Source organism: Cicer arietinum, chromosome 6 (assembly GCF_000331145.2).
Source record: "Cicer arietinum cultivar CDC Frontier isolate Library 1 chromosome 6, Cicar.CDCFrontier_v2.0, whole genome shotgun sequence".
NCBI lineage: Eukaryota > Viridiplantae > Streptophyta > Magnoliopsida > Fabales > Fabaceae > Cicer > Cicer arietinum.
In genome coordinates this window covers 1,771,690-1,796,083 of record NC_021165.2, presented here as the reverse complement: position 1 = coordinate 1,796,083, position 24,394 = coordinate 1,771,690, and the positions used below count along the sequence as shown (strand labels likewise).

The window sequence follows — 24,394 nt, the reverse complement described above, 5'->3', positions numbered from 1 at the left end:
TATATATATTTATATTTATTTTTCACTTTTTGATAAATAATTAATGTTGTTGTTGTAAATTAATAATTGAAATGAATATTTTACAAAGCATTATCATTCATAAACTTTTAATAAGTATTTTTAATTGTGGAGAGAGACGGATATTAAAATGGACATAAGTTTAATGTTCTCAACAATATTTATAAAATAAAAATAATTTATAAAATAATTTTAAAAAATACACTATATCTTTAACTTAAATTTCAATTATGTATGTTTTGAGTTTCATCTAGAGATATAAAATTTAAACTAATGATATGATAAATTCAACAACAACAAAAATCTAAATCAAATCAAATAAACTTAATCTATGTTGATTTGATAATGATTTTACTTCATTTAAAATCGATTATTGATATCTGATTAAATCATTAGATTATATCGGTAGTGTTATTTTAAATACGTTGTATTTAAAGATTTTTTAATCATTTATCTATTATTTTTTCTACTATAGTTTAAAATTTTTTTACGTAAATATTTTAATAGTATAAAAAGATTGAACTGAACTAAATCAATGTGCTATTTATCAATTTGAGTTTAATTTTATGATAAAAATTGTAAAAATTCAATCAAACTAATTATCTTTTTAGTTTAGATTTTTTTTCCTCTCCAAACATATAAATCAAATCAATATATGATATGATACCCATAACCCCAACTCTCTTAAAATTAAGCAACTTTTTAGTTCAATTCATCATTTTTTTTAACGTTTGTTTGCAAAAAAAATTGTGTTTTTACATAGTAACTTTCCAACCTAAAATTTTTATATATAATAAAATACTACATTTAATTTATCAATTAAAATTTTAAAAATTCTACATCTCAAATTATTTGTTGAAGCTCCGCCACTGTTGTGAGGATATGCCATTCATACGGCTCAAATATTTTGTTACACGACTGGCGTAAAAAAAATCACAGTGGACTAACTCTAACTTAAGCTTACCAAAAAAAAGAAAAAAAACAAAGAATTTCTACTAAATACAAATGAAGCAAATTGAGGGAAAGAAAGAAAAAGAACGTGTATTTAAGACCTTGATGTTTCATCAATGGTCTCTAGTGCTGGTCTCCAGGATCTCTGTTTGGAGTACCTTTTGACAGGCTCTGTCTCCTCCCTTACCACTTGATTATTATGATCAGCTTCTAATGTTATTCTCTTTGTCTCCGAAGGGAACATACAGAACTCACTAAAAACAGGAAATATCTTTCCCAAATTGTTGAAACTTGCATGCTTCGTTGCCCTTGATGCTTTGTAGTTTAGAGAGCTCATTTCTTCATGTGTTAGCACAGAGTATAGCAGTTCCATTGGTAGAAGGAAGTAAAACTTGCGCCTTTCAAGCTCTTCATCGGCTAATAGTCCTTGAATTCGATGTCCTACTTTGAGGTAGCTTGAGTCACAAACAAACTGTCCAGTGTATTCTACCATCAACTCTGCAGCTCTTATTGGTTTTGTGTATGTCTCTATTCTCCCATTCAACAATAACACCTTAAACACCCCATTGGTTGGAGTACAAGAAGCAGCATTTCCCATTTTTGACAAGTTTAATATTTGCTGTGTTGTGTTGATAGTGCTTGTTATTTATTAGACAAGATGCCTGTGAGTTAAGAAAAGAAAATAAAAATAGTTGATTGTCTTTTTGTGGCCTCAGTTGGCATATCTTTTATTGTTAATGCTCAACTTTGTCATACTCTAAATGATATCTTCATAACAAAGTTTCCCAACTGGCAGCAGCTTAGTTTTATTTTACAATAATAGTATATGTAGGTAAGAAATTAAGAGATATTAATTAGCAAGTAGGTATGTTTGTGTCTTTAGGCCTTCCAAGTGTATATATAAACTGTGTCACTTTTAAATATTTTATCTACACTTTTCATTCAAAATGTTAGAAAAAAGCCACAAATGAAGGAAATATGATGGACAGACTGGCAAATTTGAGCTATTTTGACTTCATATGTGGAAAAAGAAAATAGACACACAACTTTCCAATTTGTTCAAAACTTTGGGAGACTATTTTATGAGGGTGCACATGGGGGGAGATATTGTGAGAATGCAATCGGATACAGATAACCACACTTAACGACAACACCAAACTAATGATTAGATATGGTACCAAGTAATTTATCTTATTGTATTTGTATACCATTACTGTATAATATTAAAGGGTTCTCCTAATATCTTTTAATATTTACACATGTACTTTATTTTGGACTAAATGAAAAAGGACCGTCTGCATTTGATGGAAAATGTCAAATTAATCTTGTTTGGTATATAGTCACAATCCTATGGTAGCTTGCAATATATTCCCATGAACGCATATTATATTAAGTGCATATACATTTATCTTCTTGGCTCTTGCATCTATAGGATCTATCCATCTTTGAAGTTGTAGTCTAATGGTATGTGTTAGGACGTTGAAGGAACATTGAGAATGAGGTACATGATTCAACCTATAGTTAATTAGATATAACGTTTCTGTTTTGTCAAATGGGATAATAATCGACCACTTTTGCATTTGATAGGTTGTTTTCATATAAAAAAAAAAGTGACCTCTCCAACTCAATATTATTTATTAATAGAAGGATATAATTTTAGTTGGATTTTTTTGAATTGCTTGGAAGAGTGGTTGGTTAACACCAAAATTCATTGGTATATAATTTGATTGAAACAAGTAGGTACAACAGAGTGAGACTAGGAATATTAATTTTTCTTGCTTTATTAATAAATAAATGAAGAATCATTTTTAGGACAACTAAATGATTGGTGGTTCATTGTTAACTTAGCAAATAATTAGTTGTTAAAGAAGCTGAATGTTTTGATTTGATGGATTTTCTGCTTGTTTCTTATTTCTTATCAAACTGAAGGAATGATAACCAAGTAGTGGTTTGGTTGTTGCTTAGATAGTTGACAACAACGTCAACAAAGACAAGTACCAAACATATCAACTAGCTGGAACGGGTTACTACACGAAAAATACCTATAAGGAAATTGGTCTAAGAAATGCATAAAAAATGGAAAAGGAGAAAGGAATATTTTATGACTTAAATATATCAAAATCTAAACATGCAAACATTATTATTTTTTATTAAAAATTTTAGGATGAAGAGATTATGCTCTGATCTAAAATAAGGAATGTCTTAAAATTTATAGAGCATTTATAAAAAAAGTATTTTTTTTATGAGTTAAAGGGATTTACAATCATTAATGATTATGAGAAGAAGTCCAAAATATTATAGTATCATTATATTGACAAACAACAATTACACCAATGGTTTGAATAATGTATCTTCACACCTAAAACTTACAAAAAAAATGTTTTTTCTAACAATCACATGGCGTTCAACATTTTGTTTTTCATCTTATATTAAACTCTTACTCACATTTGACACACTAACAATCATCTTATCAAGAGTGAGTTCATCAATTCAAATTAAAAGACTTTTTTATCCACGTGCACTTGGACATTGTTGGTTCACATACATCAATGACATAGATTGTCTTACTAACCTATTGTCAAGTAAGACTTTCGATGTAATTAGTTAGTCACCTTTGTCGAGTCAGAGGATCTCATACTACTATTGAAAACCTAAAACATCAAAGGATCATCAAATTGGACTAAGAGAAGCTAAACAAGTTTAGACATCTTATTTTCACTCAAAACATTACACTGTGTTTGTTTGAGCCGATTTATAGATGAGATTAATATAAGCTAGAGAGTTATGCGAGAAATGTAATCTTTCTCTTACTTGGAAGAACAAAGAAATAGAGATGAGAGATAAACATAGTTGGATCCCATGTCTTTTTACTTTCTGCTCACTTATGAAAAGAAATTCAATAGTAGTCATCATTTTCTTTCTTTTTCCACATATACCCTTTAAATCTCAATGCATGCAATTAATTTTAATTCAATGTACATGTAATTTTGTTTGTCTTATGAATGTACATTGACAAACACAGATAAAAATAAATAAATTATAAAATTAAGTTATTCAATTAATCTAAATTAAATGGATTAATAATCTACATTTACATTAAATTTCAAATTTAATATAGAACTTTAATTAACAACTCATCACCAATCAACGTAAGAATATTTTTGTCTTTTTAAAAAATACAAACACTTCTCTCTTCTATTTCTTTTGTTATTCTCTTGTACTAAACAATACTACAAATTTACTATACTTCTCACATCTTTCTCTCTTCTCATACTCTTACTCATTTCTTTTTTTCTTTTCAATTTCTTCCCACAACCAAACATATCTTTACTCACACTTAACACATCGACAATCTCCTTCCAAGTAGCTTAACAAAAAAAACATCTTTATGAAACAGATAAAAAAAATGACTTTCATTAAACCTTTTTTTATCGTGGTGAGTAGCAATGTTTATTTCAATTGTGTTATGTTGTATGTTAAGAGATATAAGATTAACTTTGTTATTGAGATAATAAGTTAAAGATTAAAACAATGAGTATAGGTCGTGAGTTCGACCGTTCTCTTTATTAAAATACTAAAATATATTAAAAATACTGCTTAGTTTGGTTGTTGAAAAAAAATTGTTATTTTGACACACAATTTATTAACACTATGGAAACAAAGTATCTCGCTATCACAAATTCACATTAGTTTTATTATATGGTTAATTTAATTTAGATATATAATGAATTATATTTAATAAATAGTTAATAAATATTATACATATTTGAACAAATTTGAATTCTTGATATTTATTGTCTCCTTTTCTTCCTCATGTTAAAAGAGATAGAGACATAAATTACACATAAATAATTTTTATAAATTATACACACACAAAATTACTTGTTTCGATAATATCTCTTAACATGAAAATAGAAAGAAAAAATAAAATAAAATAAATAAAACAAATTTAAAAATCTTATTTGAATACAGTAATACATTGTTTTTTTTTTCATTACATGCCTAATGCAAATAAGATTAATCACATTCATATATTGGTTAATGATTTACTATACCTTATTCTATTAATTAATAATTGACTATAATATAATGAATTGTATATTTAATGACGAAAAGAGTAGTATTGTGCGAAAAATGATACTACTATATGGTACCCATAAATATAATAAACTTTATTTGAGGAATAATAATATAAACTTAATTAATGATTATATATAAATGTTAAAAATACAGTTTTTCTTCTAAATAAAGTTAAAAGTGAATGGCGTAAAGGAAATATATAAAAAAATGTGGTAGTAGTAAAAGATTCGTACTATTTGGCGGGTGGGACCCCAGCAGAGGCGATAGTGAAACGGCACGTATCGAGGAACTGGAAAAACACACGGAGAGACACGCGTAATGTGGAAGTTGAGTTGAAGAAAACCTCATCTTATTCTCCTCCACTCATCTTCATCTTCTTCTCCTTCTTGGCTTTCTGCATATCATATTCTTGCTTTACTGCTTTCTTTTCTTCTAAATTACGGATATGGCATATGCTCCACATTTATATGCAATTTCTTTTTCTTCTTCTTTGCTACGCCGTGGAGTTGTAGTACCACCTGCTTCTACACATTTTCACACAGGTATCTATGTACTTACCTTCCTTCATTCTTCACTTCGTTTTTTCTATTTCTCTGCTCGCTTACAATTAATCTTCATTTCTTTTAATCCTCAGGAGGAACACTCATTCCCCAATGTTTAAATGGAAACGCGACTTTTACTTTTACCGGAAACACCTTCTCCGCCAAACACACCCTCTCTATCCCTAGATGTACTACTACTACTTCTTCTTCTTCTTCAAACTCCAATGCCACTACCGATGACCCCTCTCCTCCCACAAAGGCACATTTACTAATCTCATTATTTTATCATATATATGTAATGTACACTTGCATTTTGGACTATTCAAATACATGCTTAATTACCTTCACTTGATGGTGCCACATTCATTTTTCATCCACTAAACACAATTAATACAAATTGTGGTTAATAGATGCCAAGTATATTTAAACACTTCAAAATTATGTATATTTCAACATAATTCAGATGGTTAGTAGATATCATTAATATTTGAACATATGATTAATCATGGTTAACGACATTTAGAATTGTGGATAATTAAGTTCATTGGATGGTTAATGAATTGCGATATCTTGTTATTTACTAAACGTAATTAACTACATATTTGAATCGCATTAATCAATTAAATTGTTGTCAAAGTCATACATCTAGAAAACAAATAGGTGTTTCAAATGGTAGGAGGATGAGGAAGATTTTTCACCTTGTTAGATGGATGGATAGGAATGAGTGTAATTATTCTCAGTGTTTTGGCTGTGGGAGCTGGAATGTTTTCAATAAGCAGACCATTGAATCAATTCTTATTGTCCTAATCTGATTTATTATAACATTCTAGTGCGTCATACATGCACTGAAATTCTCTGGCTACTTCATCACCCTTGCCATTACATAGATAGTAATAACAGGCTAATAACAAAATGAGACACCTTATCCTTATATTTCTCTTTCTGGATGTTACAGAAGGCACCGTTTGGATATTCAAGGAAAGATGTCCTATTAATTGGACTTGGAGTTACTTTGTTTGGCATTGGCTTAAAAAGTGGACTAGAGGTACCTTTCTTTCTGCTCTAATACAAAAATTCTAATACTTGCTTTCTTATATTTTAATTTTTTCTTCAATATTTTAGCACTTAGCTTATTCCCATTCATAAATGAAAAAGTACATATTGTGAAGGCTATTAACAAATGGTTCAGTGTACCTTGTGAATAAAGGAACGTAGTTAGTGACTTAGTGATGACTTTACCTTCATGTAATTGTTTTTGCCTATGATAGGATGGATATCATATAAAATACGTACTTATGTAATAGAACTGAGATTAATCATGCAACTATTCTTCTTGGATATGTTTTGCAGTTTGCTGGAGTAGATCCACTACAAGCTGGAAATGTGGTTCAACTTGTGCTGGTTTTGGGCCTCACAGTTGGATGGATCTCAACATATATCTTCAGAGTTTCAAACAAGGAAATGACATATGCACAACAGCTACGTGACTATGAAAGCAAAGTGATGGAGGTAAAATAACATTAACAAGGTTGCCTTTCTCTTGTTTTAAGTATAGCAAAAGAATTTTGTTGTGATTTACCACAAGAATTACAAGTGCATGTCTAGACTTGTTATTCTTGGTCAAATTTGTCATCATGAAATTGATTAAATGCACAATATGGAGTAGTATGATATTATACCTTTTCCCTCAAAAGATATGAATGGAATAAAAAAAATCAGTGGTCCTTAAAATGTTAAATAAACAGGGAGGCTAAAAAAGAATGACAACTTTGGTGGTACTATATGGGCTAGTCAGAATTAAAATGGTTTGTCCTAAAATTGGTTATTGCTAGGAACTCAAGAATTGGATTCCAAAGAAAGAAAACTTTTATTAAGAAGTAGGAGCAAATCTCTCTTCCAAGGGTTTTCCCTTCACAATTGAGTCACTACTCTATTCCCAACTTTACAATATTCAAAAGATACTCTCTCTAACCCCCAAACATCCCTATTTATAAATAATAGTCCTAACTACCTCATTAACTAACTACCTACAACAACTCTTAATTACTCTAATATCTATTACTCTATATCCTAACAATACACCCCTCCACAAAACAACCTTCTCCTCAAGGTTTAAATCTACTAATTTTCTTCACTTGCATTAGTTGTTGAAATTAAAACCCTTTCCCCAGGTTCTATTGTTGGGAGTTTTGATGAACCTGCTTCGTGCAAGTGGTAAGAACTTCTTTCTAAATCCCGTTGATATGCACCTTCCTGCAGCACTTTCCAAAACACAAATTTTGTCAAAGAGGATAAATCTTTCCCAAACACCATTGGGGAAAGTTCAACTGGGCAGGAACCTGGCGACCAATCTAGTCATCAAATGAATGGGTGGTGAACACTTGAGCAAAGAAAATTGAATTATGAATTAGGATAGATGTGTCTGGGGTTAGGACTAATTAATTTTGGCCTTGAATTAGGCTACCTAGAGCATTCTGTTCATGAAACCAGAAGGTACTAACACAAAGTTTGACCCATTAGATATGGAATTAAACCCAACTTACTAAGTACCCATTTTTTTCCCTCTATGCTTCTTCTTCATAAAAAAGGCAACTTGCTTGGGAAAAGCATTGTTGTTATGAACACCCATGATTGCTCCACCAACAGTGGCCCACAAAGTGCCAGCTTTGAGTTGTCGTATGGCAACTCCGACAGGGAAGCTTGGCCAGCCTGCATGAAAGCAATAATTTTTCTCTATTGATGACCCACTCCCAGAAAAAGTTGAGTTTTGTGGCTTGGGAGGTGGGGGTGCACGGGTACACTCCATGTAACTCAAATCTCCATTGCAGGCTGAGATTCTTGTTTCTCCTCTTCTATTGTTGTGTCATCCAATTCTGGGTTTTGAACATAGAAAGCCTTTGCTGGTGCATCTCTAGCTTCAACTTCCGCCTCAACTTTGACAATTGGGTCTTCCTTGGTTTCTGCAACTTCACTCTGATTTAAATTTCTTTCTTGTTTTTCCAGTCATGTATCCATTGACCAATCTGATTTTAATATTGTTTCTTGCCTTCACAACACCCGACTCAATGGACTGGTCTTATCACCCATCTTTCTTGCCCAAGAACATGATTCTTGGTGGTTGTTTCGTGCAGAAATGCTTTTATGTTGCTGTTACTAGGCCGTCCTTAGAGGAAAGCTTCAACTTCCGCCTCAACTTTGACAATTGGGTCTTCCTTGGTTTCTGCAACTTCACTCTGATTTAAATTTCTTTCTTGTTTTTCCAGTCATGTATCCATTGACCAATCTGATTTTAATATTGTTTCTTGCCTTCACAACACCCGACTCAATGGACTGGTCTTATCACCCATCTTTCTTGCCCAAGAACATGATTCTTGGTGGTTGTTTCGTGCAGAAATGCTTTTATGTTGCTGTTACTAGGCCGTCCTTAGAGGAAAGCTGGTACCTCCAGCTTGTTCGACACCCCATCGTGCTTCTCCATCTCTTGAACCATCATTTTTTTAGCTACTCCAATCCCTGACTCTCTGCTTGATAATCGGGGTGACTGCCTCCACTCTCTTGGTTGCAATCAGAGTTATGCTTACTCAGCAGCCCATGTGTCAACATATTCTTGAGCTCCACAACGATTTCCATCGAAGGTTGTTGTAACTTCTGATTGTTGGTTTTTTTCAAGAATGTCACTAAACTTTCCAATGCTCCTATACATGATTCCTTCTTCAATTCTTGGCTGGAAGCCACTTAAGATCCATGACTTCTATTGCAAACCTTGGTATCACTTGTTTTCTTCATATTGGAGGATGTTGGGCTTCCAGCATCTTCTTATTCATCATTTACATTCATCCATTTCTTGAGCATTTTATTGAACTCCTATTTTTTCGATGCTGCCTTCTAACTTTGCAATTTGCGTAGTGTGTTGAGACACCAACTTCTTGAGGAACTCCATTGAAGACTCCAAGTTCTTCACTTGAGTCACCATTTTTGCACTTTACATTGGCGCTTTCTCTGTAATCTGGCAGGTCATACCAATTGTTAGGAACCCAAGAATTGGATTCCAAAGAAACAACACTTTTATTAAGAAATAGGATAGAAATATCTCCTCCAATGGCTTTCCCTTCACAATAGAGTCACTACTCTATTCACAACTTTACAATATTCAAAAAATACTTTGTCTAATTCCAAAACATCCCTATTTTTACATGATAGTCCTAACTACCTCATTAACTAACTTAACTTTAACAATTCTTAACTACATTAACTTAACTACTCTTACATCTATTACCCTATATCCTAACATTTACAGTAATATGTTTTGGCCATAGACAATCAGGCCGTAAGCTAGAAGATATTATTCACCAATTATTGTGTCTTGTCGTTTCTCATAGTACATTTTATGCAGAATGTTGCCTTTTTAGGTGCTTGTCTAACAATTGATCTCTGCTTGCATTTTGTTATGAACTTATTATACTTGCACCTTTTCATTATTGCACCTTCTCATTATAGTAATTAGCAGATATCCCAAAATATTTCTTGTATATTTATAGTAAAATATTTCTTTCTGGAACCTATATATGACTGAAGCTTGAAACTTGTATATTTACATCGTTTCTCAATATAAAATGCCATAGAATAATTCTCCCCCTATTGAATCTGCAGAAACGGTTAGAGTCCCTAACAGAAGCAGAGCTACAAGCACTGCTTCAAGAAGTTGAGGAAGACAAGAGTCGTTAGCTAGTGATGAAGAGGTGAATTGAAGTAGCCTGTTTGTATATAAACACTGAAGTTTTACAGAAGTAATTAAACAGAAATTATAATCTATATGGACTATTTTATAGAGAATTCTAAAACTATAGTGTTTATGAAAAATTCCAGATGGAAATAACTCTGTAATAACATTTGATAGTGCTTCAAATTCATATAATTTAGTGACTTTTCTTATTGCTGTTCACTAGTGCACCTCATGCCATGATGGAGCATGTTGAAGGTAACGTTGGAAGTTAGCTTTGTGCCATTATCCTCAAATTCCGAACATTTAACCAGGTTATTGTTACTCGGTTCCCTGCTCCTAGAATCTTAGCAATATGTATATGCAGTACTGCCCTTAATTTGAAGCGATTGTTTACAAAACGAACAAACAGAAGTTAATTCCATGGTATGGAATTCATAAATGAGGAAAATGTCTTCTGAAGTGAACGTGTAAATAAAGCTCTGTGACATTTGCAATGAATGGCAGTATTGATAATTGTCATACCCAGTGGTGACACATCTTATGTGTGCAGATGTAAAGCATATCATTTGGCGTTTCTTAATAATTGCGCTATGAGAAAATGAAGTTTGCCATATACTTATTGATATTAAAATGGCGAAAAGTATTATTGGTTATATATTATTATTACCAGAACCATTCACGTGCAGATGTAGTCTCTCCTTTGTATACAGGACAGGACAGAATCATTTCACGTACACATGCAGGTTTGAGGAACATTTGGTCTCATCCTGAAACCAAAAACAAAATCAAGCTAAGAGGGGACCTTCCAGAACAAATTCAGCTAATTTCTAGTCCTTAACAAGGCACACAACACGCATGCGATATTGGAAGACATTAAAATTGACCCTTAACCACTGTTGTTTACTTCTTAAATTTGCAATTGTTACTGATGAAGCATAATCTTTTTATTTGTGCTCCAATTTGTCCTGCAAACTTGGAAGAAATAGTTACTTTTTTTAAGGAATAAATGGAAAATAATTTATGCCAATCATAAAGACTGGTTCATGTTGCTCGAAAGTCAACACCAATTACCTATATAGTACCTAAGAGCATCTACAACGGGAGTGAAAATGAGTTCGTCCGTCAGCGTGTAATTACTTAACTTCTAGTTTTTTGTGGGTTCACCGTTGGAGTTGTGCCAATGTGTCATCACGGTACTGTCAGGAAGGAACGGTGCTTCATAGCAGTTACGTTTTTTTTTTTTTTTTTTTCTATCTACTTTCACAATTTAATAATAATATAATTATAATCGTTACCTTTTATTAATTTATTAATAATAATAATAAATTTATCATTTTTTATTAATTTATAGCTGTTAACTTCTTTTTAATTTATTAAATAATAATAATTTTGTAACCATTAGTTTTTTTTTAGTTAATATACCACCCTTAGCCTTTTTTTTCTCCTTTAATTACTATTGTTAGCTCATTAATAGAAACAATTTGTTACTCATACTTTTTTTTCACAATTTTTGTTATAGAAGTTTATTAAAGTTTTTATTAACGTACTTTTTTATTTATTTTTCATTTAAATTAATATTTTTAAGTTATAATAAAATGGAATATTAATGTATAAGTTAAAGGAATGGAATATAATATGATTTTTTAAAAGTTAAACCGTAAAAAATGAATGAGTTAATTTAGAGTGATGTGGCATAGTAGAACTTGAATATGTTGAGTTCACCGTTGAAGTAGAAAATGAGGGAATTGCTTCAAAATGATGTGGCACAGTGGACCCCATCTAAAGAACCCACATTGAGTTCACCGCTGTAGATGCTCTAACTGAATTGAATTTATGTGCTGTGAAACTCTTCAGACTTATTTGTTTTTGGTTACGTAGACTTTTGAATTTTAATAATGCGGTATTATTTAATTTAAAGATAAAGAATTATAAGATTTCAATTAATTACAATAAGAACGGTACTGATAGAAATGGTAAATAAACAATGTAAAAAGAAGAATGATGCTATGTGATAATTAAGTGACAGGTTTCTTTGACTTGTAAATGTCTGAACTTTGATATTTAATACAGTTCCTTTTTTCGACAGAAATATATTTCCTTTTACATGCTCAATTGATGCTAGGTGATGATTTTTTACATTTATATCACTTTAATAATTTTTTGTGAACTTTAAAATATTGTTTTATTTGAGTTATTTATTTTTAGCTAGTTTATTCATTTGAAATTATAATAAATAATAATAAAGAGTAAAAAGGAATATAGTTAAAATAATAAAGGTAAAATTGACAAAAATAATGATAAACTATAAACTCAAAATCTACTTGAAGTTTTAATGAAAAAACATTATAAGTTCATAGTTAAGAACATGTCTTAAAATTTATAAGTAGTTTTTTGATTTGTCAAACAAATTCATAATTAATTGTCTCTATTGAAGGCCAAATTTGTAAAACATATAGTCTTGCTAATAGTGTCATTAAAGAACTTCTTAATGGATCAAAAAAAAAAAAAACTTTGTATTAAAAAGAACAAAATTTATACTTTAAAAAATTAAATACACAACTTTTAATAAAATATTTTTATGTTTAAATCCTTAACATTTTTCAATCCATGATAAAATATAAGTCGAATTGATATTAAAAAATTTGTATATTTAGTCTAAAAATTTAATAATACTATTATTACTATTTCTTTTATGACTTAATTTCAAGATAAACTTATGAAAATGATTTTTATTTAACTAATTACTATTTCATGTTTCTTTTTAATTGTCGTAATTTGTGTGAAAAAATTATTTTTATTTATTTATTGTTTTCAAGGTTCAATATATTATTGATTTTTAGATTGTTAATAATACTTAATTTTTTACAAGTATAATATTTTTAGTTATTTATTTAGAATTGATTGATTTGTATTATCATTATAGAATAATTTTATATTAATATTAAATGAAATTTATCCTTCAATTTTACGAGTATAATTTTATAGTATATCATCTCATACTATATAAAAGTAGAGTGAAATAAATTAACATAAAACAATAAATCAATTTTATTGAATATTAATAGAAATCTATTTTAATTAGCCGTACATAATTAATTTTTTTTATTTTGCTGAATTTTTTATTTATTTATTGGAGAGAGAGTATTTTTTATTGCTATTGTTGTATAACTATTATTATCCGAAGGAAGAGACGGATACTTAACTAATAAGATATACTTCTTTTTTTAATTGTAAAAATAAAAGGAGACTTCATCTTATTTTTTGACAAAATATATAAGATACTTCATTGAAAGCAGGAAATTAATGATCCGTGCCTATATTATACAGCTGGCATATGTGGTGCGTCGAATCTTTGTATTTCATTTATTTGAGAACGTCGAATCTTCGATCTTAGGATAAATATATGAATGAATATTACGCTACCCATGTTATTTGGAATTTGGGAGTGAAGTTAAGAAGATGCAAATGCATCCAGATGCATGCCACCGTGTCTTTTTCATGTGATGATAATTGAAACACCAATCATCACAGTTAACCCCTTCTCATGTTCTTCTTCCGTTAAATAAAAAATAAAAAAATAAAAAAATAAAAAAATTACTATAATAAAAACGTCACAAACACTCTCTTTCTTTTCTAAAACGCTTCTTCATCCGTACCCATGGCCGTTTCTCTGTTGCTTATCATCCCTCCCAATTCCAAACCACCTTTCTCTTTATCTCTTTGAATTTTTCCATTTTCTTATTATTCTCTCCTCTCATCCCTACACAAACACTCTCTTTCTTTTCTAAAACGCTTCTTCATCCGTACCCATGGCCGTTTCTCTGTTGCTTATCATCCCTCCCAATTCCAAACCACCTTTCTCTTTATCTCTTTGAATTTTTCCATTTTCTTATTATTCTCTCCTCTCACCCCTACACGTGTCTCTCTTCGTTTACTCTTGCTCACACGCTTTTTTATTTATTTATTTCCATGGAGTCGGTGATCATTTCCAGTTTCTCTCTCAAAACCCTAATTCCGCCGTGAATTGCCCTATTCCGCGCCACATCGATTCAAAATGGCGATTGTGACAGGAGATCGGTACCTGGAGAAGCTTGTGAAGTTCGTGGAAGAAGAGGCCGGTCCTCTCATCGAAGGAGCCTTGGTGTTGAAGCTAAATCCCGCGGGTCTTCACTACGTCCAATCCAGGTTAGAGGCGCTGCACGAACTCGAGAGTCTCCTCCTCGGTGCCCCCGTCGACTACCTCCGAGCCTACGTTTCCGACCTCGGCGATCACCGCGCCCTGGAGCAACTCCGCAGGATCCTTCGCCTCCTCACCTCTCTCAAGGTGGTTTCTGTGTTGCTACCTCCCGTTAGGGATCCTACGCCCTTGTCGTTCTTGCCGTTTGGGCGGTTGAAGGTTCTTGAGCTCAGGGGTTGCGACCTCTCAACTTCCGCCGCCAAAGGCTTGCTCGAGCTCAGGCACACTCTCGAGAAGATTATTTGTCACAATTCTACCGTCAGTTTCAATTTCTCTCTATGAAATCATTATTATAATATTTTGTGAGGAGTGAGCTTAGTTTGGAAATTTTGTGTATTTTTTAGGATGCTTTGCGGCATGTATTTGCTAGCAGGATAACGGAGATAAAGGATTCTCCCCAATGGAACCGCTTGTCATTTGTCTCTTGTGCATGCAATGGTTTGGTTCTCATGGATGAGTCTTTGCAACTTCTCCCTGCAGTGGAAACACTTGATCTTAGCAGGAACAAGTTTGCTAAGGTTGATAATTTGCATTACTGTACCAAATTGAAGCATTTGGACCTCGGTTTCAATCACCTCAGAACATTTGCTCCCTTCACCCAGGTATGGTTTAAGTCTTGCATTGCATACACCCGGGGATGTCAGTATTTCATATCTTGTTCTGCATGTTGGGAAAATCGAGATTTTGACTTAGTTGATTGTATCAGTATCATCGGGGAACTGGAGTTTCTTTATCTTTTTGGGCTTTTTCCCTCACTTCTAAAACTGGAGTTATCTTTTAAATGCTGGGCCAAAAAAATTGTAGTGGCTTAGAAATTGGGGTGGATTTCTTAAAGGTGCCGTTCATCAAATTGTTGAGAACAAAGCTAATTGGAGTAAAACTTTATCCGGATTATTCTAGCAACTTAAATTTTCCTCTCAACATCTAACACAGTATGACAGCGTGAGGTTTTAAAGACTGCAAACTGTTATAAATCTTCATATTCTTCATGTCTTTGTTGAGACAGTCATTTTCTTCTTCCTGCCGTCATTGAGTATATTAGTTACCTTGGATGTGCTTTTGTAAGGTGTCAGGGACCCTCCAAAGCATAGAGTGTTTTATCTCAAACAGAACACTAACTATTTCCAACCGATGTGACCCATGATAGGGCTGGTTTTATTTGATTTGATTTTCTAAATTCAAGATGGGTTTGAGATTGAAAATGCAGTATTAAGCTCCTACTGATCCCAAAATCAATGATTTCATTAATTTCAGTAATTTCACCAGCCACATAAAGAGCAGCAAGGTCCTCTTAATTTAATGTTAATCTGCTTGCAGTTCCAGCTTTTGTGATTCTTGGAATATGGATTGACATTTTGGGATTGTTAGCTGAATAGTTTTTGCTTGTGACTTCAAATTTATTGTTCGTAGAACTGGATATGCAATCTAATTGAAAAGTCATCTATTTGTGCTAGCTAGTTACTTAGAGTACTTAATTGCAAGGAAATCAAATTATTTGAGGGAAGTTCTTAATACATTTTCTATTTATTGTATGCCATTGTCAGTCATTTCCTTAGGACCCATATACCAATTTTGTTGGACCATGCAGGTTTCCTGTCATATTGTTAAACTTGTTTTGAGGAACAATGCTCTAACTACTTTGCGAGGGATTGAGAATTTGAAGTCACTTGAAGGACTTGATGTTTCCTACAATATTATTTCCAATTTTTCAGAGCTCGAGTTTCTCGTGGGCCTTCTGTATCTAAAAAGCTTGTGGTTGGAGGGAAATCCTTTATGCTGCGCCCGATGGTATAGGGCACAAGTATTCAGTTTCTTCGCCTACCCAGAAAGGGTAAGTTAATATATTTTTCTCTCTCTCTCTCTCACACACACACACACACACCCTGTTTTAAAATTTTTCTCAGTCTCTGTCTATTTTTTGTGACAGTATGCTCTCATTTGAGGGTATCATTGTCCATCTGTTTGCTTTTCAGTGTCGTGTATCACTGTATTGGTATTTTTTATTTTACTGTACCTCAATATTTAGACGGTATTTGATTTCTAAAGTTTGCATCATTTTCTGTGTAAATCTTAACCTTTTTATGTTTCTTTTTCGATTGTATATTCTTTTTCATTTTTAAACTTACACCACTTTTCTTTTACGTTGATCAGTTGAAGTTAGACGAGAAGGAAATTAATGCTACAGATTTTTGGAAGAGACAAATAATTATTGCCAGTATGCATAAGCAACCTGCCAGTTTTGGGATTTATGTACCTGCCAAGGATGAGGCTATAGTGGAAGGTGGCAATAATAGAAGGGTAGGTAATATTGAAATTGAACATGTAGATGTAAAAATGAGAAGTGATAAATTATTTATTTTGCATCTCAGTTTTGTTTTTGATTATTCTCATTTCTGAAAATTGAACTCAAGAGGCCAATTACATCTAGACATTTACTTATCACATTGTTGAAAAATCTAATAGTTTCCTTTTTGGATTTACATAGAGATAAGCATCATATTGTTCTTGTTTTCTCAAGCAGAGAAAGGTCTGTCGTGTTGCCAGCATTGAGAGTGAAGAAGAGATTACTAGCATATGTTCTGATCAGGAGTCCCAGTCATGCGTTAATGAAATTCAAAACAATGAGGATCGTGATTTATTTGACGATGAAGCAGAAATAGCAGATTTGATAAATAAAGTTGAACATATGAAGAAAGAGCGTTCTATTCTTTGGTTGCGGGAATTTAGAGACTGGATGGATTTTGCTTCTGATAAACCGGTAGAAACTAGGAGAAAAGGTAGAGGTACATCACATCATCAGAAAGAAAATTTATTCCAAAACAATACAAATCAGGAGCAACATGGTGAAGTGTCACGATATGCTTCAGATTCTGCTCTAGCTTCAGGAGATGAAAGTAGCATGAACATTTTAGAATCTGATAGTTCTTTTGCAGAAATGTCTGCTTGGTTTCATAGACAGCAATACCTGGACTACAGAGGTTCTCTTGGTAATGCTAGTGGGGCCTCTCTTTCTGACTCAGGGGGAGTGGATTTGGAACGTTTCAAATCTTTTTCACTTCAGGGAATTCATAGTTCCCTCTCACAATCTAAAAATTCTCATTCGGACACCATTGCCACCCAAGGTCATAGAATGACTGAAAATGTCAACATCTCACCATTGACCACCATTAATGATATCTATGGGTCTCAGTCATCATCTATATGTCCCACATCTCCTCCTCACTTTCAAGAAGACCTTCTTCATCGCCGCCATAACTTGGTGGAGGAAATATTGCAGCTGTCGGCTGATTCCTTTTCAGTGGCGTCTTCTGACAGTAACACAAGCTGCAGTGAAGTTGATTATAGTGAATTTGAACCATCAGTGCCTGTAGTTGATAGTCCCCCTAGCAAAAATCATTTGAATGGGAGTGTTGATGGACTTATATCTTCAAATCAACACAAGGAAAAGAGTTACAGCCCTAGACAAGGAATCATTCATGCAGGACAAAATGGCATTTGTTCATTTGGTTCATCCAGTGACCAAACTTCTCAGGAGTGTTCAATTGATTTTGCTGCTGGTGCTGACGATGGTGAGAGTGAACTTCCTGCCAGCCAACACACCAATTTGTTTGGGAAAAGGAAAATCAGAAAAAAAGTCAAGAAGAGAGTTATTTCAATATTAGAAGAGAATATAGACACCAATGCATGCAGTCACGAACAAGAGAAAATAAACCAAGGACAGATTTCTGTAAATTTAAGGCGAGAATCAGGTGTTGATGATTTGACTGAATTTTGTTGGCGTAATTGCTTCACCCAAGTGAATGATGATTCTATTGTGACATATTTCAATATGAATATTGCTGACTCTAAAGCCAATGAGGTCTGTAGTCATTGCATGCGTTGTAATTGCATCCTTCAAACGGAGACGAACTATAAAGAAAGGTAATTACCAATTGATTGAATTCATGAGCATTTGAGTGGAAAACACAAACAGACATATCTTCATTTTATGCAGTGCTGTTGATTGGACATCTTTCTCTTTTTCTATGGGATTTTTTTAGGGATACAAGTCATTTGCTGTTCATTATCATGATTTTTACTTTATGATTTTCTTTTCCTGTGTTGAGCTTCTCATCTTCAAAATGAAATTGAGGTATTCTCAGATGGCCATTTTACTGAATTCTGAGAATATTTTGCTGCCTACTCACTTTGTTTTTAACCTTGCACATAATCACATATGAACATGATGTTAACTCAATGTTGACAACTATTTCTCTTCAAATCGCCCAGTCTTTCGTATAGTTAACTGTTGATTATATTCAGCAGTGTGCGCAAGAAGTTGCAAAAATATGTGGATGTATCTAGTGGCCTTCCTTCCATCATCTGTTTAGCTCGAAACTTCCTTCTCTTATCTACCCTGATGGCTGTGCATAAGGTGGAAGAGTCAGGTTGAGTGCGAAGGCCAAAAGTATAAAAATGTTCAGACCTTTTTTTTTCAAAGAAAATTGTTTGCTACCTAGCTTTTATTGCAAGAATGGTAAACTAGTAAGGAAGATGACTTCAAAACCATACTTTAAATCTCTCAAACTTAACCTTTTGGTGCACCCAAAAACAGATACTTGCTTTTTATTTCTTTTTTGATTTTAAAAGAATAGTGAATGGTAATCGAAAATAAGTATCATGTCTTTATAATAACAATCATGTGAAAATACTTATAATTTAGAATGTAATGAACAAGCAAAGACCATGTCTTTATAATAACAATCATGCGAAAATACTTATAATTTTGTACTGATTCTATCAGAGATTGTTGTTAAACATTTGTATTAGTTCATCTTAAAAAGAGTATTTGTATTAGTTTTGTTAACTTTTATCACTAAACAAGATCATATAGACAAAAGATATGAAAATTTCCTGAACACATTTCATATTTAGTATATATTTTATAATATTGAAGAGTGTCATGATAAAGAGTATAATCAATTTTGGCTATACCAGATTCTTACTTTTTTCAGTTGTTCTGTTTCTCTTCATCTTATATTTTTTTGTCCACCCAGAAGTTTGGTTCAGATCTATTACTGGTATTGACAATAGAGATGATACAATACTTCCAGAGCAAACACTTGAAATGATTTTTACTAAATATTTTGTACTGAATTTTGTAATGTACTTAAATTTTTCTACTGAAATTTCTAATGATTATTCACGTTATTCAGCAGTTCTTTATTTATATACTTCAATTTTTGCAAATTCCTGCGTGGCATCTATAATTTCTTTATTACCCCATGTAGAGAAGTTGCAGTATTGCTGAGCAGCCATAAGAAGCTCTACATTCTGCTAATCAATGTTGCTTCCGACGGACCAGGTTCAGCCTTAGACTTACTTTTTTTTGTTGGCACAAGGAACTTACTTTTTATTTTGTTTTGTGTACATTTATGTTGCACAGATGTGATATGAGTATCCGATACGATGATACATTGTTTCTTGCAAAATATAGGATACGATACATTTAGGATATTTTTATATAAAAATAAAAATTTCACAAAATATTAGTAAATATAATATAGAAATAATTTAAAATAGAAGGGAAAAAAAAAACTTAAGAAAAATTGGACTATTGATTGGATCGTTTACATTGTGATCGGACCCTTTTTAGAATATTGAAATTTGAAACATGTCGCTGGAAAAAAAAGTCAGATGAGCAGGGTAGGTGTGCTAATACCAAGTTGGTGCTTCAACCTGCAAGCGGTTGAAAAGGCTTGCACTTAAAAGATATGCCAAAACACAGGCGTATCGAGAAGTATCTATCCGACATGGATACGGTGAGGAAAGTGAAGTATCCCTGCATCATAGGTCCATGCTTACCATATTTATTTCTGTATAAATATGAAACCTCCTTTTCTGCTGGGAAGGTTAACATGATTCAGATCCCGTAACTTTTGAATTTTAGGAGGCTCAAAATGCCATTTGTGTTTTGTGAAAGCAAGCTGGGTAAACTATTTACTGAATTGCTCGAGGAAACCCTCAACATAGCCATTTCATATATATGCACCAGATTTACATATTAATCCAGGGAAGTTTATAGAAGAGGAAACTAACATAATAAAAAGACTCCCAAATAGATGATACTTTCCAACAATATCCATCTTGTTTGGCATACTATATTGCTGAAAACAGACTTGATAGTTGATACTGCATTGGCAATTTGTGGCTGTTGTTCCAAGTAGCTTTAACTTTTCAATTTTCAAACATGAATTAATGATTGACCATAATACCCTCATTTTTTATCATATCTATATCATATTATTATTATGTTATTTTGGCTTTAGATTAAAGCTTTGTTCACTGAGCGTTGCTTTTAAAAACCCTTTTTAATATGTCGTCCAGAGGCACTTTTGAGCACATTGAGTTGCCACAAGATGGAAGATGTTCGGGAGGTGCTTGTTGGAATGGGACTTCAGGTGTTAAGGTTAGTGGACTTGTATATTTACATGAATTAAAGAAGTAGTAACTTTTAACGGTGATTCTTTTGATTCATCAGGGTAAATTTTGAGGGCGGGGAAACGTACCTTTTTGTAACAAGAAGCATTGAAATTTCGAGAGAGTTACTATGTACCATACACATGTTTGATTCATGTGGTGGAAATGCTAGATGCTCAATAAGAAGGTGATTTTTCTTTGCCTTATAAATTATTAATTTGGGTGGTAATGCATGTGTATATTTTTATTTTTGAAAAGTTTGTCTCTATGCACATGAGTATGTGTTTGATATGTGCCGTTGATATTAGTGATTCCTCTATAATTATGATTTCAGTTCTTTTCTATTTTCAATTTTTCCTTCTATAATAGACTGGGGTTTTGGAAATTTAAATGGCAGTTTGGAGCAGGTCCAGGTTGAGTTGTTTGGCAACCAAATATGTGGTGGTTCAAGTGTGAGCATATATCAGTATGCGATGGTGCTAGTCTGTTGTAACAATGGCAATGGTATGCTTCTCTAGTCATTTAATGTTGCATATTTTCGCTTTATATTCTATTCTGCTAAAAATCAGTCGGTAGTCATCTCTTGTTTATTTTGGTCATAAACCTTCCTCGAGTCTTCAAGATTAAATTATTGCTGAGTTCTGAAAAATGAAATTCTATAAAATACCCCCTCAGAACTAAGGTGCGAATGCTATTTTGTTTCAAGAGATTGTTTTCTTAGATGGTTGTAACAATGCATAACTCATTTAGTTGATAACCTCTTGAAGGTTTCAGAAACTATCTGGCATTGTTAATTGTAGTGGATTTGGAAGTTTTTAAAATATCTTTAATTGAAATTTGCAAGGATGTTTATATTCTTCTATTAGTTATTATTTTACAGAGATAAAGTTGTCCTTTGTCTTGCAGAAGAATCATGGCTCTCAAGATCACTGTTTGTGATCGGTGGTTATGTGCTTTTATGCATTGAAGATATCAAGCAACTGTATTCATTTTCATCAGATGCGACTGTGTCTCCATATTACAGAATCGATTCATGCTGCTCCATTGTTGACATTAATGAGATGGTAAGTATTTTCTGGGGCTAAGTGATGTAGAAAATGCATGACATTAGAAACAATCAAAACAAATGGGTTTTCGGCTCATGATGATGGGTTTTTTTTTTTCCGTGTTTTTATTTGTGAAAATATGAGTTATATTGTATGTGGAGGAAACTCTTTAATCCTAAATTTGTACCTGGAGAAGTCTCTTTTTCTTGAACTTTTATTCATCGATCTATTTTTAGAGCAAAATTACAATTCATAAATAAGATATCCTTAAAATAAGAAACAAATCCTAAAAATATTATAAACAGAAAAATATAAGTTATATATCATAATCATAATGATATCTTATTTTAGATCTTAAATATATTTAAAACTAAATTTAAATATAAATCTAAAATCTTCAAAAGATATTCTAAAGTTATTATTCTCAACAATGAGCTGATAGGAACCCAATACAACGAAATAGTGCATTATCATTTGGTTCAATATAGTTCAATGGATGTGAAGAGAAGGGAGGGGAGAGGTGAAATTTTATTTGAGAGAAATGGAGAAGAGGGAGTACGTGTTGTGCTTGCTTAGAGGAGTGAGATTTTAATGGATGAGAAGAATAAACTTACTTTCTACACCATTGTAATATTTAATGTCACATCTAATAAAAGGATACTTATGTCCTAATTTTTTAACATATCTTCTTTCCCCTTCGAATTCCCACACTTTTGGAGGGCAACTTAAATTGGCTTAGGAGGAATTTTGCTCCATCTTTTCCCTTCCCTCCGTTCCTTCTATTTTACTCCAACCAAACACAACTTTAGAACATAGACTTTTGTATTCCTAGAGCTAAGCTCCTCGGCCAGTAGAGTAAAGCTTCATATTATCTGACTCTCACTACTCCCCTCATGTTCTCATTTAAACACGTGTTCCTTCCCAATTCTCTAACTAACTCAACGACTCAACTCTCCCATTTTTCTTCTTCTTCCTAATCCTATCTTGACGTCATCCCAAATTCCTAATCCTCCTCGTTGATAATGACTTGGGACATCCCCGGAGAAGAGAAAAAGTAGTATGTATGGAAGACTCTTTTTCTTAATTAAACGCGATTTTTCTAAAAACCCTAACTGCGTGGGCCAATATGGTATGGACCGCTGTTCTTTCTTCTTCCTCTTCATTTCCCCCTTTTAGACTAAACCTTTATTGCTCGGCTTATTGTTTAATGTTACTCTTTGCAGGTGATTGGGGCTGGTGACAGCTGCTGTGTTACTTTAGGTCTGAAATGTTCATTAACAGAATTTTATCCCTCTACCCGAGTGAACCTTGTAACTGTCAACCATGGAAACACGGTTCCAGGCACTCTTGAATTGAAGGTTCGGTGGTTCTCCAAAGATAACCTTTTGAAGTTTGTGTCTTTGCTGAAGGCATTCCATGCAGAAAAAGTGGCGGCTCCTTTGGTAGTAAGATGTACATCGTAAATCTTTTTTGCTGTTAGTTCATATTCATTTAATTCATTTGATTTTTGGTTTCGTATTCTCTTTTTATATTAAGTGTTCTGGTTCAGTTGTTGAGTTTATGATAGCTTTCTTTAATTCTTTGATTTGTATCCACGTAGTGGTTGTTCTTTTCAATGTATAGAATTGTACAGTGTTAGTGAACTATTGTTTCTATTGTTTTCTAATAGCTTTACTATAGTTAAGCCTGTTGTTACCTAACTAACTGCTGGTTAGGCTTTAGTTAGTTTTCTCAGCTCACTATAAGTAGCTGACCTATAATTGATTTCTTCAACATATATGCACATTTTTAACCTTTCTTCTCATGTCAGCCATTTTCCCTCGCTAAGAAATAAATGTAATGAGAAAAGGGATGCCTGCCACCAAGCATATATTTTGAAAAAATTTAATGTATGAGGAAAATGTAATGAGAAAAACCTTGAAAGAAATTTTGGTTATTTCTTTTTTCAAGGTGCCTACAATGAAACATATATATTGTCCTACAAGGGATGAATTTTGTTGATTTGAATGGAGAGTGACTATTAAATGAAGTCTCTTTGCATTTTTAATGCTTGAAATTTTCGTATCTTGGAATCTTGTGTGCATTTTGTTTGCGGGATGCAATTTGTGTGTTATGTTTATCACTCTTCAATGCTTGATGAAAAGCTTGTGCTAGTGCTTACTATCTATGAAACTATTTTTTCTTGTATGCGTTAATGCATATGCACTAACACAAGATTTATATAATCTGTACCATAATAAGATGAGTAGATTACTCTTTAATAAAGTTGTGAATATTTTTCTCCTATATATAATTCTATCCTCTGATTTTCCAAAAAGTAAATCTGAATGAAAGAGTG

The 24,394-nt window shown here is 32.6% G+C and overlaps 3 protein-coding genes across 7 annotated transcripts; 2 read left to right on the top strand and 1 right to left on the bottom strand.

Annotated features, from left to right (window-relative positions):
* Window positions 1-817: 817 nt before the first annotated feature.
* Window positions 818-1,706, bottom strand: LOC101493228 (uncharacterized). The gene has a single exon (XM_004503206.4). It carries the CDS (start codon window positions 1,565-1,567, stop codon window positions 1,064-1,066), a length of 504 nt encoding a protein of 167 aa, XP_004503263.1. The 5' UTR covers window positions 1,568-1,706; the 3' UTR covers window positions 818-1,063.
* A 3,571-nt stretch (window positions 1,707-5,277) lies between these two features.
* LOC101492666 (uncharacterized) lies at window positions 5,278-11,348 on the top strand. 2 transcript variants are annotated; one of them, XM_004503205.4, is made up of 6 exons: window positions 5,278-5,591; window positions 5,684-5,850; window positions 6,547-6,636; window positions 6,942-7,100; window positions 10,242-10,330; window positions 10,538-11,348. In XM_004503205.4, exons 1-5 carry the CDS (start codon window positions 5,495-5,497, stop codon window positions 10,314-10,316), a joined length of 588 nt encoding a protein of 195 aa, XP_004503262.1. In that variant the 5' UTR covers window positions 5,278-5,494; the 3' UTR covers window positions 10,317-10,330; window positions 10,538-11,348. The 2 variants fall into 2 exon arrangements, with proteins under 2 accessions (XP_004503262.1, XP_004503261.1); XM_004503204.3 differs by lacking the exon at window positions 10,538-11,348 and having other exon boundaries at window positions 10,242-10,533.
* A 2,727-nt stretch (window positions 11,349-14,075) lies between these two features.
* Window positions 14,076-23,833, top strand: LOC101491780 (uncharacterized). 4 transcript variants are annotated; one of them, XR_012163541.1, is made up of 12 exons: window positions 14,076-14,809; window positions 14,896-15,153; window positions 16,140-16,382; window positions 16,703-16,849; window positions 17,073-18,472; window positions 18,857-18,978; window positions 19,822-19,895; window positions 20,918-20,999; window positions 21,072-21,197; window positions 21,418-21,514; window positions 21,917-22,074; window positions 23,280-23,833. XR_012163541.1 is itself a non-coding variant. In XM_004503202.4 (11 exons), the coding sequence occupies exons 1-11, from the start codon at window positions 14,369-14,371 to the stop codon at window positions 23,517-23,519; spliced, it is 3,276 nt and encodes a 1,091-aa protein (XP_004503259.1). In that variant the 5' UTR covers window positions 14,079-14,368; the 3' UTR covers window positions 23,520-23,833. The 4 variants fall into 4 exon arrangements, 1 of the variants encoding a protein (XP_004503259.1); XR_012163540.1 differs by having other exon boundaries at window positions 18,854-18,978; XR_012163539.1 differs by lacking the exon at window positions 18,857-18,978 and having other exon boundaries at window positions 14,078-14,809.
* The last annotated feature ends 561 nt before the right edge of the window (window positions 23,834-24,394 follow it).